At 40.2% G+C, this 13601-nt stretch overlaps 1 protein-coding gene across 2 annotated transcripts in view; it reads left to right on the top strand.

Annotated features, from left to right (window-relative positions):
- VEGFD (vascular endothelial growth factor D) overlaps positions 1-5916 on the top strand; it is a 38648-nt gene extending 32732 nt beyond the window's left edge. Inside the window, exons 6-7 of one of the 2 annotated variants that reach the window (XM_054472423.2) lie at positions 4132-4327; positions 5257-5916. In XM_054472423.2, the coding sequence (XP_054328398.1) occupies positions 4132-4327; positions 5257-5383 (323 nt within the window). In that variant the 3' untranslated portion in view covers positions 5384-5916. The remainder of the gene's footprint in view (positions 1-4131; positions 4328-5256) is intronic. The other variant, XM_063660727.1, reaches the window with a different exon arrangement.
- Positions 5917-13601: the final 7685 nt, after the last annotated feature.

Below are 13601 nucleotides of genomic sequence, written 5' to 3'. Positions count from 1 at the left end.
CTCACATTAAAAAGGTAAAAAGAAACAAGTGAAATTTATCTTAATATATTTTATTTAATCCAATCTATCCAATGTACTATTATTTCAACATGCAATCAATATAAAAAATTTATGAGCTAGCCTGCATTCTTTGTGCTAAGTCTTTGAAATCCAGTGTGTGTTGTACACTTACAGCACATCTCAATTTAGACTCTGTTTCATGCCCAATAGTCACATATGGCCCATAGCTACCTTGTTGGACAGCCCAGCTCAAGAGCATCAACTCATTAGTTCAGGTTTTACCCTGTAGAACCATGTAAAACAAATCTAATTCTTTCTCCATGTGGCTCATGTTTTAATAGTGTTAGAAAATTATTGTGGGGTTGGCCGGGAATGGTGGCTCATGCCTGTAATCCTAGCACTTTGGGAGGCCGAGACGGGAGGATCACTTGAGGTTGGGAGTTTGAAAACCAGCCTGGCCAGCATGGCGAAATCCCATCTCTACTACTACTAAAAAATAAAAATAAAAAAAATAAAAATAAAAATAGCTGGGCGTGGTGATGTGCGCCTATAGTCCCAGCTACTCAGGAGGCTGAGGCATGAGAATCTCTTGAACCTGGGAGGCAGAGGTTGCAGTGAGCCGAGATCATGCCACCGCACTCGGGCCTGGATGACAGAGTGAGACTCTGCCTCCAAAAAAAGAAAGAAAGAAAGAGAGAGAAAAAGAAAAAGAAAAAAGAAAAGAAAGAAAAAGAAAGAGAGAGAAAGAAAGAAGGAAAGAGAAAGAAAGAAAGTAAGTTACTGTGGGAAGGGCAATATATTTAGAGCTTAAAGGCTCTAGCTGAGGATTTCCTAGCACAAAGCCTCTGAGACGGTTTTGTACCGAGGAGGTTTGTAGGCAGGCACAAGGCATTAAAGGGTAAAGAGAGAGGCAGCAGACCACAGCGCAGTTGCTAAGAGGCATCAGCCTAAGCCAATGGGAAGTTGAAGCTGGGAACCCCTGCGGGGGTAAGTCTTAAATCTAGGTGAAGAGGCTGAGCCCTGTAGACCGTTCATTGGCTGCCTTGGAGAGGGGATGTAGCCTTAGGTGAGGCAGCTTATTTCTGCTGTAGATAATTCTTGGGAAGGCACTCAGCCAGTACACGTGTATAGAGGGTGGAAAGAAGAATAGGGAAGAAGAGAAGTGCTGCTCTAAGCAGGGGGTATATGAGCACTCAGGGCTGGAGGTGAGAGAACATACTGGAAGAAGTTCAGCATGGTGGGGATATAATGGGTGGGGACATAATGGGGAAGGGGCTGGTTAGATATGAGAGAAGAAGCTGGACAGGCTTACAGGGGCAAAGCAGAAGGACCTTGTAATTCTTGCGTGGGAGCTTGAATGTGATACTAAGGACAAAGGGAAACCACACAACTGGCTCAAGCAGGAGTGACAGTACCCATTACAATTTTAACAAAATCATATCAGCAACAGTGTAGAAGAGGATGCGTTGACTCGGGGCGGGGAAAGAGGCAGGAAACCTTTTGGAAAGTTGTAGCAATGATCTAAGTGAGAGGCGCAGGGTGGACTGGATCACAATTGTTTCTCATTCTCATCTCCCATAAGTCCCCAATGTGGACCAAGTTCACATTCATTTCTCCAGTGGCCCCATCAAATTGATGGCATTTACTGAGCTTACTGCTCACTATACTTTTTTTCCACACATGTGACTGTTAAGCCAACTGCCTTTTCTACAGTGACTTCTCTTGCCCAGATGAGCACATTTAGGTTAGTGAATCCAAGTCTAATTTAATTGAGTCTTGTTAGATTCAGGTCATTGCTCTAAATTGTTAAAACAAACGATATACACAAACACACACACACACACAAAAGAATAAATTGAGGAGGTCCCAATTCTGTGTTTTAAAATACTTAATATGTCCCTTCCTTCTTGAAGAGAGCTACAATTTCAAGAATTTATTTTGAAAAAATTCTATCAGTTTATTGATAAAAATGGTAAAAGGAACAAAGCTGAGAACAGAACATATCACCAAACTCTCTAGGGACGGAAATCAATACATAATACTTCAGGATATCACCCTCAGCTACTTGCTGTTCCACCACCAGTTCTCTTGCATCCAGTCTTTGTTTCTTTTAACTTGGCTATAAGGATGTGAGCACAGTCTCTGCCAAACAGCCTGCTGAAGTTCTGCAAACACCTTGTGGATTGTGTTTCCCTAAACAACCCTGTCCGACAGTGGCCTTGGGCCTGTCTGAAGTATTCTTAGTGAACTTCTGCTGCCACCTAGTGATCATTGTGAATTTTTAAAGAGCCTCTTTATCCTTTTAACAAGTTATTCTTGTCTTGCCCCAAAGCAACATCTGCCTCACTGGCATATGACTTACAAAGCTCACATTTTTCCTCTTCACAAAGTTCAAAATGGGGATATCTCAGATTTAGCCTTCCAGCACCCATTCTCAAACGTCGTCCATTACAGAACAGTTTAAACTATAAAGTTGAACCACACGAGATTGTCATTTTGATATGTCATTAAAGTCAGATATTGGCAAGAACATATGGTTTAACCCAATGTCTTGGAATGCTGGATGGGATTCCCAGAAGCTCCATACATCAGCCTGCTTCAGGACCCTTTTATTACACCAAATAAACCCAACAAACATCCATAGAGTGCCTATTTTATATCAGAACAATGAGACCTGCTCCTTCTCCTTCAGGACATTTTACTTAATGGGGGAAACATACAAGTAAACAGACAAATGTAATCAGTGCAAGAAAGAATCGGACGGAAATATGCACAGGATAAGGACACTTAGCTAGACCTGCAGACATTGGGAAAGATGTCAGCGAAAAGGGATGGCAGAAGGAAAGACAAGGCCAAAGGCATGGGACTGGGAGGCACTGGAATATTAGGGCAACAGAAAGTGCTGTCATTTGGTACAAATGGAACACACAGGATATATGAGAGCAAGAAACAGAAGATGAGTCTGTAAGGTTATTATGGTCCAGTTCATGGAGGGTCTTGTATGTCCTGGTGGGAAAATTGGTTTTTATTGTGGGAAGGGAACCTTTTAATGCATTGAAAGCAGTGGAATGAAGTGATTTGGTTTGCATTTGTTAATCATGTGAAGAAGAATAGGTTGGAGGGATAAAACTTGTGGTGGTGAGATGAGTGACAGAGCGACAGCCATCTACACAAGAAACACAGGGTACAGACTGAATTGTGGCAGTGGTAGTGGGGATGGAAAATAAAGAACAAATTTAGAGAGGCAGAACTGAGTGGACATGATGCTCAGACTTACCAGAGCAGGTGAGTCAAAAATGATGTCACCATTCCCTAAATGAGGCAAACTGGGAGAGAAGCAGTTTTTCTCTGGGGAGAAAACTACTAAACATGTACGTCCCTCCAAAACCTTCAAGAATGCTAAAGGGACAGAGTCAAGTTCTTCCAAAGTTTCTGTCTCTTCTATTTATTTTGCAATGAGTTTCAACTTGTTAATCAGAAATGGATTTGGAGTAGTAGCTATTCAATTGTTTTATACACCTTCTAGAAGAAATATTTGTCAGCTGAGTATGTCAAAAACTTCTCAAACCCTCCCCTTTACCTGAATGTATCTTCCAGCAGATGTTGGTGGAATCAAAGTTCATTGTTGCTCCTATACCTTTTATACTAGTGTTATGATCTGCAGTGAGGACATGCATTACTATTGCTACCCCTGGCCTGGAATGTGTGAGGTGTATTTCTACAACACCAATTATTTTGTCTGTCTCTCCTTTTAATCTCCACCAAAAAATGGAGACAGCTAGACTCATAACCCTTAGACATCCTATATTTTATTACTAATACTTGGTTGTGGAAGTTTGCATTTTAAGCAAGTCATCAACATAAAAATCTCTAAAAATATTTTATGAAGAATATTCAGCTTATGATATTTTAAAAATCACAAACCTAAGAAAACACACAAACCTGTGTTTGTATTGTGAAATCAGAGGTTAATCTCCCTCACCCTGTGAAAAAATTAGGGTCATAAATCTATAGGAAAGAGACTGGGTGAATCCAAGTTAGTTACGGATGACATAAAAGATACAATCAACTTTGATGATCCAATTATCCACACTACAGCTATCTGACCAACACGTTTCTGTTTCTCTTTAGACCACTCTCATCTCCAGGAACCAGCTCTCTGTGGGCCACACATGATGTTTGACGAAGATCGTTGCGAGTGTGTCTGTAAAACACCATGTCCCAAAGATCTAATCCAGCACCCCAAAAACTGCAGTTGCTTTGAGTGCAAAGAAAGTCTGGAGACCTGCTGCCAGAAGCACAAGCTATTTCACCCAGACACCTGCAGGTAAATGCCTTGAGTTGTCTTGCCTTTACTCATGACATTTAATGTAAATGCCATTTTAATTTGGTGGGATTCCTTAGTAAGCTAATTTTTCCCCTTAGTGCTTGAGTCCCTTTTGGATAAGAGAACAGAGGTTTAGCAGCTAAGGAATAAGCAAGAGTATACAGAATCATGATTAATCATGAAATTAAGAAAATCCTGCCTGCTATTATGTGTTTAGAGCTTTTTTTTTTTTTTTTTTTTTTTTTTTTAGAGGGAGTCTCACTCTGTCTCCAGGCTGGAGTGCAGTGGCGCGATCTGGGCTCACTGCAACCTCCGACTCTCTGGTTCAGGGGAGTCTCCTGCCTCAGCCTCCTGAGTAGCTGGGATTACAGGCACGTGCCACCACACCCAGCTAATTTTTGTATTTCAGTAGAGACGGGGTTTCACCATGTTGGCCAGGATAGTCTTGATCTCCTGACCTCATGATCCACCCGCCTCAGCCTCCCAAAGTGCTGGGATTACAGGCATGAGCCACCGCGCCCACCCGGGGTTTAGAGCTCTTAAACAACAATGAAATTGGTAAAATTTAAGCAATTATTAGGATATTGCTTAATAATAATATTTTAGGAAGGGGAGGTTTCAGATCATCAACCTGTTTAGTTCAATCTCTCATTGTATATGTCTATGTATGTTTGTTTTTTTTCTTTAATGAAGGGAATGTCATTGGATTTATATAGCAAGTAATTTATTCATGAATAGAACACTTGGAGGTTACTGATTCACTTTAGTGGATTTTGAATCCATGTGGGATAACCATGCAGGATTTTATACTGACATTTTAAATAAATGTCTGAAAAACTTCCTCTGAAAACTTAATCAAATCAGAACAGTTATTCTTTTGAATCTAGTCATTGATTCTGAATTCTCATCTTTATTTTCTTTTGCAACAGCTGTGAGGACAGATGCCCCTTTCATACCAGAACATGTGCAAATGGCAAAACAGCGTGTGCAAAGCATTGCCGCTTTCCAAAGGAGAAAAGGGCTGCCCAGGGGCCCCACAGCCGGAAGAATCCTTGATTCAGTGTTCCAAGTTCCCTATCCCTGTCATTTTTAACAGCATGCTGCTTTGCCAAGTTGCTGTCACTGTTTTTTTCCCAGGTGTTAAAAAAAAATCCATTTTACAAAGCACCACAGTGAATCCAGACCAACCTTCCATTCACACCAGCTGAGTCCCTGGTTCATTGATGGATGTCTTCTAGCTGCAGATGCCTCTGCACACCAAGGAATGGAGAGGAGGGGACCCATGCAATCCTTTTGTTTAGTTTTGTTTTTGTTTTTTGGTGAATGAGAAAGGTGTGCTGGTCATGGAATGGCAGGTGCCATATGACTGATTACTCAGAGCAGATGAGGAAAACTGTAGTCTCTGAGTCCTTTGCTAATCGCAACTCTTGTGAATTGTTCTGATTCTTTCTTATGCAGAATTTGATTCGTATGATCAGTACTGACTTTCTGATTACTGTCCAGCTTATAGTCTTCCAGTTTAATGAACTACCATCTGATGTTGCATATTTAAGTGTATTTAAAGAAAATAAACACCATTATTCAAGCCATATAATTTTATGTCATTTAATATGTTTCCACTCCATATTTATGCTAAAGAAAAAGTGTTTTAAAGAAAGAAAGGAATTTTGAAGTGGAAGGTGCAGGGAGAGACACAAACACTGGACCTCAGTTTTGGGAAACCAAGGGAATAGCTCTCAGAAAGGTTAAGATCTTAAATGAGGCTAAGCAAATGTGACCCAAGAATCCACTGCAAATCACTCTGTGCTTTGAGATTAAATTGAACTTGACCTGATCCCCATCCCATGGCAGAGGGGAACCCATCCATGCCCTTGACCTCTTTCCTTGACCTCTTTGAGAGTTTGCATTTTTTCTAGCCACCTCTGGCTCCAAGTTTCTGCACTTACTCAAATCTCAGTGTCATGGACACCCCAACTCTCATGGCAACACAGTTCTTCTCTCTGTTCTACAGCTATCGCTTTTTTTTTTTTTTTTTTTAGACCGAGTCTCACTCTGTCGCCAGGCTGGAGTGCAGTGGTGCGATCTTGGTTCACTGCAACCTCTGCCTCCCAGGTTCAAGTGATTCTCCTGCCTCAGCCTCCTGAGTAGCTGGGTCTACAGATGCACACCACCATGCCCAGCTAATTTTTGTATTCTTACTAGAGACGGGTTTTCACCGTGTTGGCCAGGATGGTCTCAAGCTCTTGACCTTGTGATCCACCCTCCTCGGCCTCCCAAAGTGCTAGGATTACAGGCATAAGCCAGTGCGCTCGGCCACATAAAGCCTTTTTCCTCAAAGTACTCCTACATCTAATTTGTTGGTGATGTAGACTTTATTGAAATTTTGCCATAACAGAGATAATTTAGCAGCATTAGCAGGTTTGTTATGTATTAAATAACTTAAAATTAATCCCTGCGTAGTATCTTGCATAGATAGATATGTGTATAGACACACACAACCCATTATGGTACTTACAACACATTTGTGTAAATAGTTGTGTTCCTGTTTATCTCCCCACCATACGGAGACCTCATTATGATTGGAAACTGTGTCCTGATAAAATTTGTGTAACCCAACTTTCTCAGGCCAGAACACCCTGGAACAGTACAATCAAAAGGAGAAAGACAATGATAAACAATGGAATGGTAAACAAATGTGGCCCCACGGTAGTGGCATTGTTTGATCCTGGCCCAAATCCCTACCCTTCCTCTGCCAGGGTTTCTAAGCAGTTCTTGAATTCTTCCTTCATTCACTGAAATTCTCTGAAGCCTGGGGTTCCAGGTCCTTTGATGTTTCCCTGGCTTTAACTCTCAGTCCCTGCCCTGGGGACATGAGCTAACCTTCACCTGGCCTTGGAACCACTCCCCACTGTGCTGCCATTGTCATTGCTCTTGTCATTTACTGGTGCCAACCCAGTCACTCCTCTTTTGCCACTGTTCTTTTTGCCCTCACTTTATGACCTTGATGTCAACAGGCTTCTTCCTTCTCATTTTACTGTATTTTTAATCAGGCTTCTGAAAATGCTTGCACATAACTTCGTTTTTTAAAACATACTTGGCATTCGACTCTTTGCCTTTTCATTCAGTTTCTACCACTCCCAAATTCTCCATGATATTTGGTTAAATTCCTTTGAGATCTGGGGCAGAAGACAATTCAAGGATACCACACAATTAAAGGAGTTACCTTGCTTATCCTCGACTGGTAAAAAGAGGGGATGTATCACTAAGGAGAAAAGACCTGAATTTAAGGACAGACTCTGCCACCTAAACACATTGTAAGCCTGAACAATGTCATCAATCCTCAGTTTTCTCATCTGTCAAATGTAAATGATAATCTCATTTCCCTAAATCTCAGAATTGATAATTTCATTAGAGTTACGATTAGTGAAAAAAAATTGAGCAATACAATGTACCTTATAGCTCAAAGGAATTATTCTGAAGGAAAAAAGCAAGACTGAGCAAATCTAGAAGCTTGGGACCTCTGAGATGTTCTTGGCTTATACTGGATCCTTGGATCTGTCCTAAAACCAACTCAAACCATGTTTTGGCTCGAAATGCCTCTGGCTTCATAATTGCCATTTAGATGGAGATTATCGTAGGGAATTCTAAGCTAAGCCAAAACTCAATGTGATCTGGCTTTGTGCCTCTAAAACCCCTCCCTCTTCTTCCTCCTTAATTCCCAATTGCCATCAAGACCTGCACTTGGATCCCTGACGCTGGGTCAGGATGGGTCTGGTCCTTGAGGGCGGAGGTGGGGTAACTGGCCTGTTGCTTTGTTAGAGTTCACTAGACATTGCATAGGAATATTTGTCATACTAACAGCCCTGGAACGTGAGTTGAAAATCCTCAACTTGTTGCAAACTAAAAGTAAGTGAGAAACTCCAAGAGCTTTAAGCAAACACAGTAAATGCCAGCAATGCATGATGTCCCTGATTACGCCACAGGGCCAGAGAATTATTAATGTGACAGCACACATCATGAATCTATGACTAAAACAGTGTGGCAGGAGGCCCTTTAGAGATGGAAACAGATTAGGCAGCATGATGATCAGAGTTGAATGAAGATTAAAATACTGTCTCAGAGACTTGATAAAGGAAATTACACAAACATTACGTTTTAATGCCCTTAAGAAAAGCCATAGTTCAGTGAAAATTGTGAGCTTAATAGATTTGGTCAGCAAGAGCTGGACTTTGTCTAATTTAGTCTTAATCCTCAGTGTGAGAACAATGTCTCGCATATATTAGGTACTCAATAAATAACTATTTAATAAATAATAAATTATTACGTTGATTTTGTGGCCAGCGAATGAAATTATCTCTTTAAAAAGTGAAGAGTAATTTTACATAGCTCATGTTTTTCAAACTCAGCTAAATTATATGCATGTCTGAATTATTCAGATGTTGCAACTCTAGAAAGGAATTTAATCTATTCTCAAAATATTTATGAAATGAAAAGGAGCAAAAAAATTCTGTTATTTGACCCTTATTAATGGCTTAGTGAAAGAAAGTCTGCCTTTGGTAATTTTATCACTGATATTGTTTGTTCTGAAACAGTGGTCAGTAAGCTATGGCCTGTAGGCCACTTTCAGCTCACTGCCTGTTGTTTTGGTAAATACTGCTTTATTGGAACACAGTTATGCTCATTTGTTGATGTGTTGTCTATGACTACTTTTACTACAACAGCAGAGTTGAGTAGTTGGGGACAGAGACTGTATGGCTTGCAATGCCTAAAATATTTACTCTTTGGTCCATTACAGAAAAAGTTAGCCAACCCCTTGTGTAAAAATATTTCTTATTTTATCACGTCATCAATGAACATTAAATATAATGAATTAGACTGCTTCTTGAACCCCTATAAGAAATGGCACTGTTACCTGGCCTTGATCGATTGTTGGAATCAACTGGCCTCACCTTATTTGAGTCATTGTGTAGTGTGCAACCCAATGAAGCTAAAAAGTTACAATGATTTAAATTTCAGGTTTCCACAACTCAAATAAAGTCATGGATACATTTATTGATGGGTTCTAGTTATGTTTGTGGTATATCTCTAAAATGTTAGTGTTGATGGCGTGGACTCTAAATACAGATAGTGCATAAACACATTAGTTTTTTTTGTTTGTTTGTTTTTTCTCTCTCTTTTTTCCAATGCCCTGGGTAAAGTAAATACTCCTAAAGAGTAAGGGGATTTTTTTTTTTCTTTTTTTTTTGAGACAGAGTCTCACTCTGTCACCCAGGCTGGAGTGCAGTGGCACAATCTCGGCTCACTGCAACCTCCGCCTCCCAAGTTCAAGTGATTCTGCTGCCTCGGCCTCCTGAGTAGCTGAGATTACAGGCTACAGGCACCCGCCACAATGCCTAGCTAATTTTTGTACTTTTAGTAGAGACGGGGTTTCACTATGTTAGCCAGGATGGTCTCGATCTCCTGACCTTGTGATCCGCCCGCCTTGGCCTCCCAAAGTGCTGGGATTACAGGTGTGAGCCACCGTGCCCGGACTGGGATTTTTTTTTTTTTTTTTTTTTTGTTATAGCATAAGCCCACAAGGACAGGGTAAATGATAAAGTCAACAGAAACAACAGTGTTCTGAAAGCTGAAAAGCATGTAGATAAGTTGTAAATGATTTGGCCGACCTGAAAAAAAAATAATTTAAGCCAACAGTCTGGAAAGATGAGTTCCCAAAAGCTCAGAAGTGGGTGTCCCAAGCACCTCTAGAAGTGGGAGGGATGAGAGGGGTGCTAAAATGAGGTTCATTCCAAAAATCTGTATAAGAAACAGTTTGATCCCAAATCTTCTCCCACATTCCCTGTGGTGGAGTGACTGCTCCTTCCAAGCCCAGGCAAAAGATGGGGTATTAGTCATTTGGCTAAGGTAAAAGAGAGAGCATCCTGAATGGGGGATGCCTGACATCCATGAGGGCAGGGTGCTGAACTAACAAGAGGATTAAGTGAACGCGTACATACTAGGTGCAACCACAATTCAGGCAGTTGGATCTGTACTTGAAAAGTGCTTCTCTAGGGGGAATCTTACCAGCCTAAGAGAAAAGACCTAAAAAGGACTAAAAATTAGCTGGGGGAGGGACTATCAAATGGAACAACCCAATCAGGTCAACAAGCCCCATTCCTGGGCTCAGACCTCAGATCAGCTCCTTTGTCCCTTTCTTTTAAGTATGAGCAAGCAACTATGAATTCCCAGACCTCCAGGGGAAATTTCAAACATGAAAGAGAGTAAAACACACAGAAAAAGGCAATTTGGAGGAAACAGAAGAAAACTTCACATCATTAATAGCCAGGGGGTGAGGGAAGAAGGTGAGACAGTGCAACGAATAAATAAAATGAAGGTGTTATTAAAAAAGAAAATGTCAGAGGACATAATAGAGCCCTAGGAAACTAAAACTACTATAATAAATTGAAAAATCAATAGAAAAAAAGGAAGACAGAGTTGAAGAAATTTCCTATGAAGTAGAATAAATAAGAAATTAAAAGTGAAAAGATAAGAAGGTCTAACATCAGAATAACTGAAGTTACAGGAAATGAGAAGAGACACAATAGGAGATGTAATCAACAATTTAAAAATTCAAGAGAATTTCGAAGCACATGAGTTGGCAAGTGAAAAGGCTCTCTGAGTCTCTAGTCCAAAAGGTGAAACTATGCCTATACCAAGGCACAAAATGATGAAATTTCAGGACACAGGAGACTAAGAGATAATGTATAAGTTTCCAGAGTAAAGAAAAATTATGATAATTTCAAACAAAGGGCCAGGAATCAGAATGAAATTAGTTTTTTCAATAGCAACACCAAAAGCTAGCAGGCTAGAGCAATGCTGCTAAACTTCTGATGGAAAATAATTTCCAGCCTACTATTTGGCACCCAAACTATCAATAAAATTGGAGGGCTGAAAAATAAATTTTCAGACATTAAAGTTCTTAGAAAATCCCCCGATCTCCTATGCACTCTTCTTTAGGAGGCTACTGGAGGACGGTCTTCAAAAAAGGGTGCTAAAACAAAAAGAAGACATCACTCAAACAAATCCCAATATCCCGTGATTTTCCTTGTCTCTCTTTTTTTTTTCTTGCCACGAGAAAACATCAGGTCCTCATTGCCTCTAGTCTAGAGCTAGTTTCTTAAGCTATAATGTGCATACTAATCATTCCAGATATTGTTAAATTGCAGATTCTGATTCAGCAGGTCTGGAGAATCTGAGAGTCTGCATTTCTGACCAGCTTCCAGTTGCTGTTGTTGATCTGCAGCCCCTACTTTAAATTGCAAGGAGGCTTCTGGACTACTGGAACAGCCTAACTGGTCTCTTCTCCAGCTGTGCCACTCTTTCACCTTCCTTTTCTCCAGTTCTGGGAACAATCTTCCTAGGATAAAGCTTTGATTGTGGTTTGACATTTCATCTCATATTCTGCATCAAAAAGAAGTAACTGCCTTAGTTACTCTTTTCCACCACACTAACCTTTGTTTCAACAGTGTGTAGCCTAAAGTTTATCAATATGAGTTTTAAAAATGTTAGTAACATCTTCATGTTCAAAGTATCTAACTGATTCTTTTATATCCACTGGTGTTTGTTTAATTTCTGCATGTTTTTATTTCCAAATTCTTATTCTTTTAAAAATGTCGTTTCAAAAATTATTTGAATTGCGTCTAGAGTGAATTCTTCTTCCATTGTTACATTTGTGTGTTGTCTTTCTTAATATTACATATCTTCCATTGTTTTTGAATTTTGGTTTATAAACCAATCTTGAGAGCTCTCTCTCTCGCTCTCACTCTCACTCTCTCCTCTCCCCGTGTGTGTGTGCGCGCGCGCTTATATCCCCCAGACTAGCAGTGATAGTGGAAAATTGCAAATTATGTTGCTTGGCTCAGTTCTGTTAGCAAAGTTATATCCCCAGACTGTTGGCAAAAAATTCTTTCAATTTCTATTCACAAGTAGGGGAGATGGTTAAGCAACAAGGCTTGGTTATCTATTGCTATGTAACAAATCACCCAAAAACTTAATGTTTTGAGACAATAACGATTTATTATTTCTCATAATTCTGTGGGTTAGTTAGGATCAGCTAAGTGGTTCTTTCCACATAATAGGCTGAAGTCACTCCAGTGGTTATATTAAGTTGGGAACTCACTTACTGCTGGAATGCCCAAGATGACCTCTCATTCTTCAGGGTTTCTCTCCATGTGGCTTGCCATTATCCAATATCTTGTCTGAGCTTCACAGCATGGTCATTGGCTTTCAAGAGGAAAGGTTCCAACAAGATGCATCCCAGTAAATAAACACTTATTAAGCATCTGTGGCATCTCATTTGGCCATTCCAGTCACATGCCCAAACCCAGAGCCAATGTGGGAGAGGGTTAGACAAGGTTGCCAATATGGAATACTGGTTTATTGAAGGTCACCATTGTAACAGTCTCTCACAAAACTGGTTCCTGTATCAAGCCACACATGGAACCCTGTTAGTCTATTATTCTACAGGGGCTGAACCCTGGTTCACATCTTCCTGCTGGCACATACAGAATCCAGGACCTATGTGGCTTTGTTCCTGATCACCATTTTGCATATTGGTTCTGTTTCTGATACAAGGAAATGTTTATCTTCTTGTTTAAATCACAGGTAAAACATTAAATTTTCTCATTTATATTGTATCACTTATTGTCATATTTGAAGCAGAATCAGGAGTTAGGAGTCTCAAAACACTAATTGAAAATGTGATCTTGGCTGGAAGTCCGCCTCAACATCAAGCCCGTTTACCTTAGTAAGATCTTCTACCAGTTTGCTCTAACCTTCACTGAAAATGCCACTCTTCTTCTGTCTGTCCACTTTCCCTTCTCTTTTCCTTTGTCATTACAAAGCAGTGTTTTCTGGACAGCACCTGTCTGTACCTCATTCATGTTGTTCTTGGAATTGTCCTGTTCCCAAGATTTGCATGACACCATCTACTTATTCTTCTAGCTAAATGCTGGCAGCTAGAAATACTCTTTCCCTTTGAACTCCCAGTATTTTTCTTATATTTCTCTTATGGCATTTATCACTTCCTGCTTTTTATCATAGATATTTACATATGCCTTAACTCTGTCTTGGTTCCTTGCAAGTAAAGCTCATGCCAGGTTTTCTCTGCATCGTGCTTTGTACACAGATCGTAGGCTCTCAAGACATATTTGTTGCCTTCCCACTCCAAGATTATCCCAAAGAGCTAATTTACATATGAAGTTGCAAAAAACTGAATTTCAAGGGAAGATGATAT

This window comes from Pongo pygmaeus, chromosome X, assembly GCF_028885625.2.
Source record: "Pongo pygmaeus isolate AG05252 chromosome X, NHGRI_mPonPyg2-v2.0_pri, whole genome shotgun sequence".
NCBI lineage: Eukaryota > Metazoa > Chordata > Mammalia > Primates > Hominidae > Pongo > Pongo pygmaeus.
The sequence above is the reverse complement of the archived record's forward strand: the minus strand, read 5'-3'. Positions and strand labels throughout refer to the sequence as shown.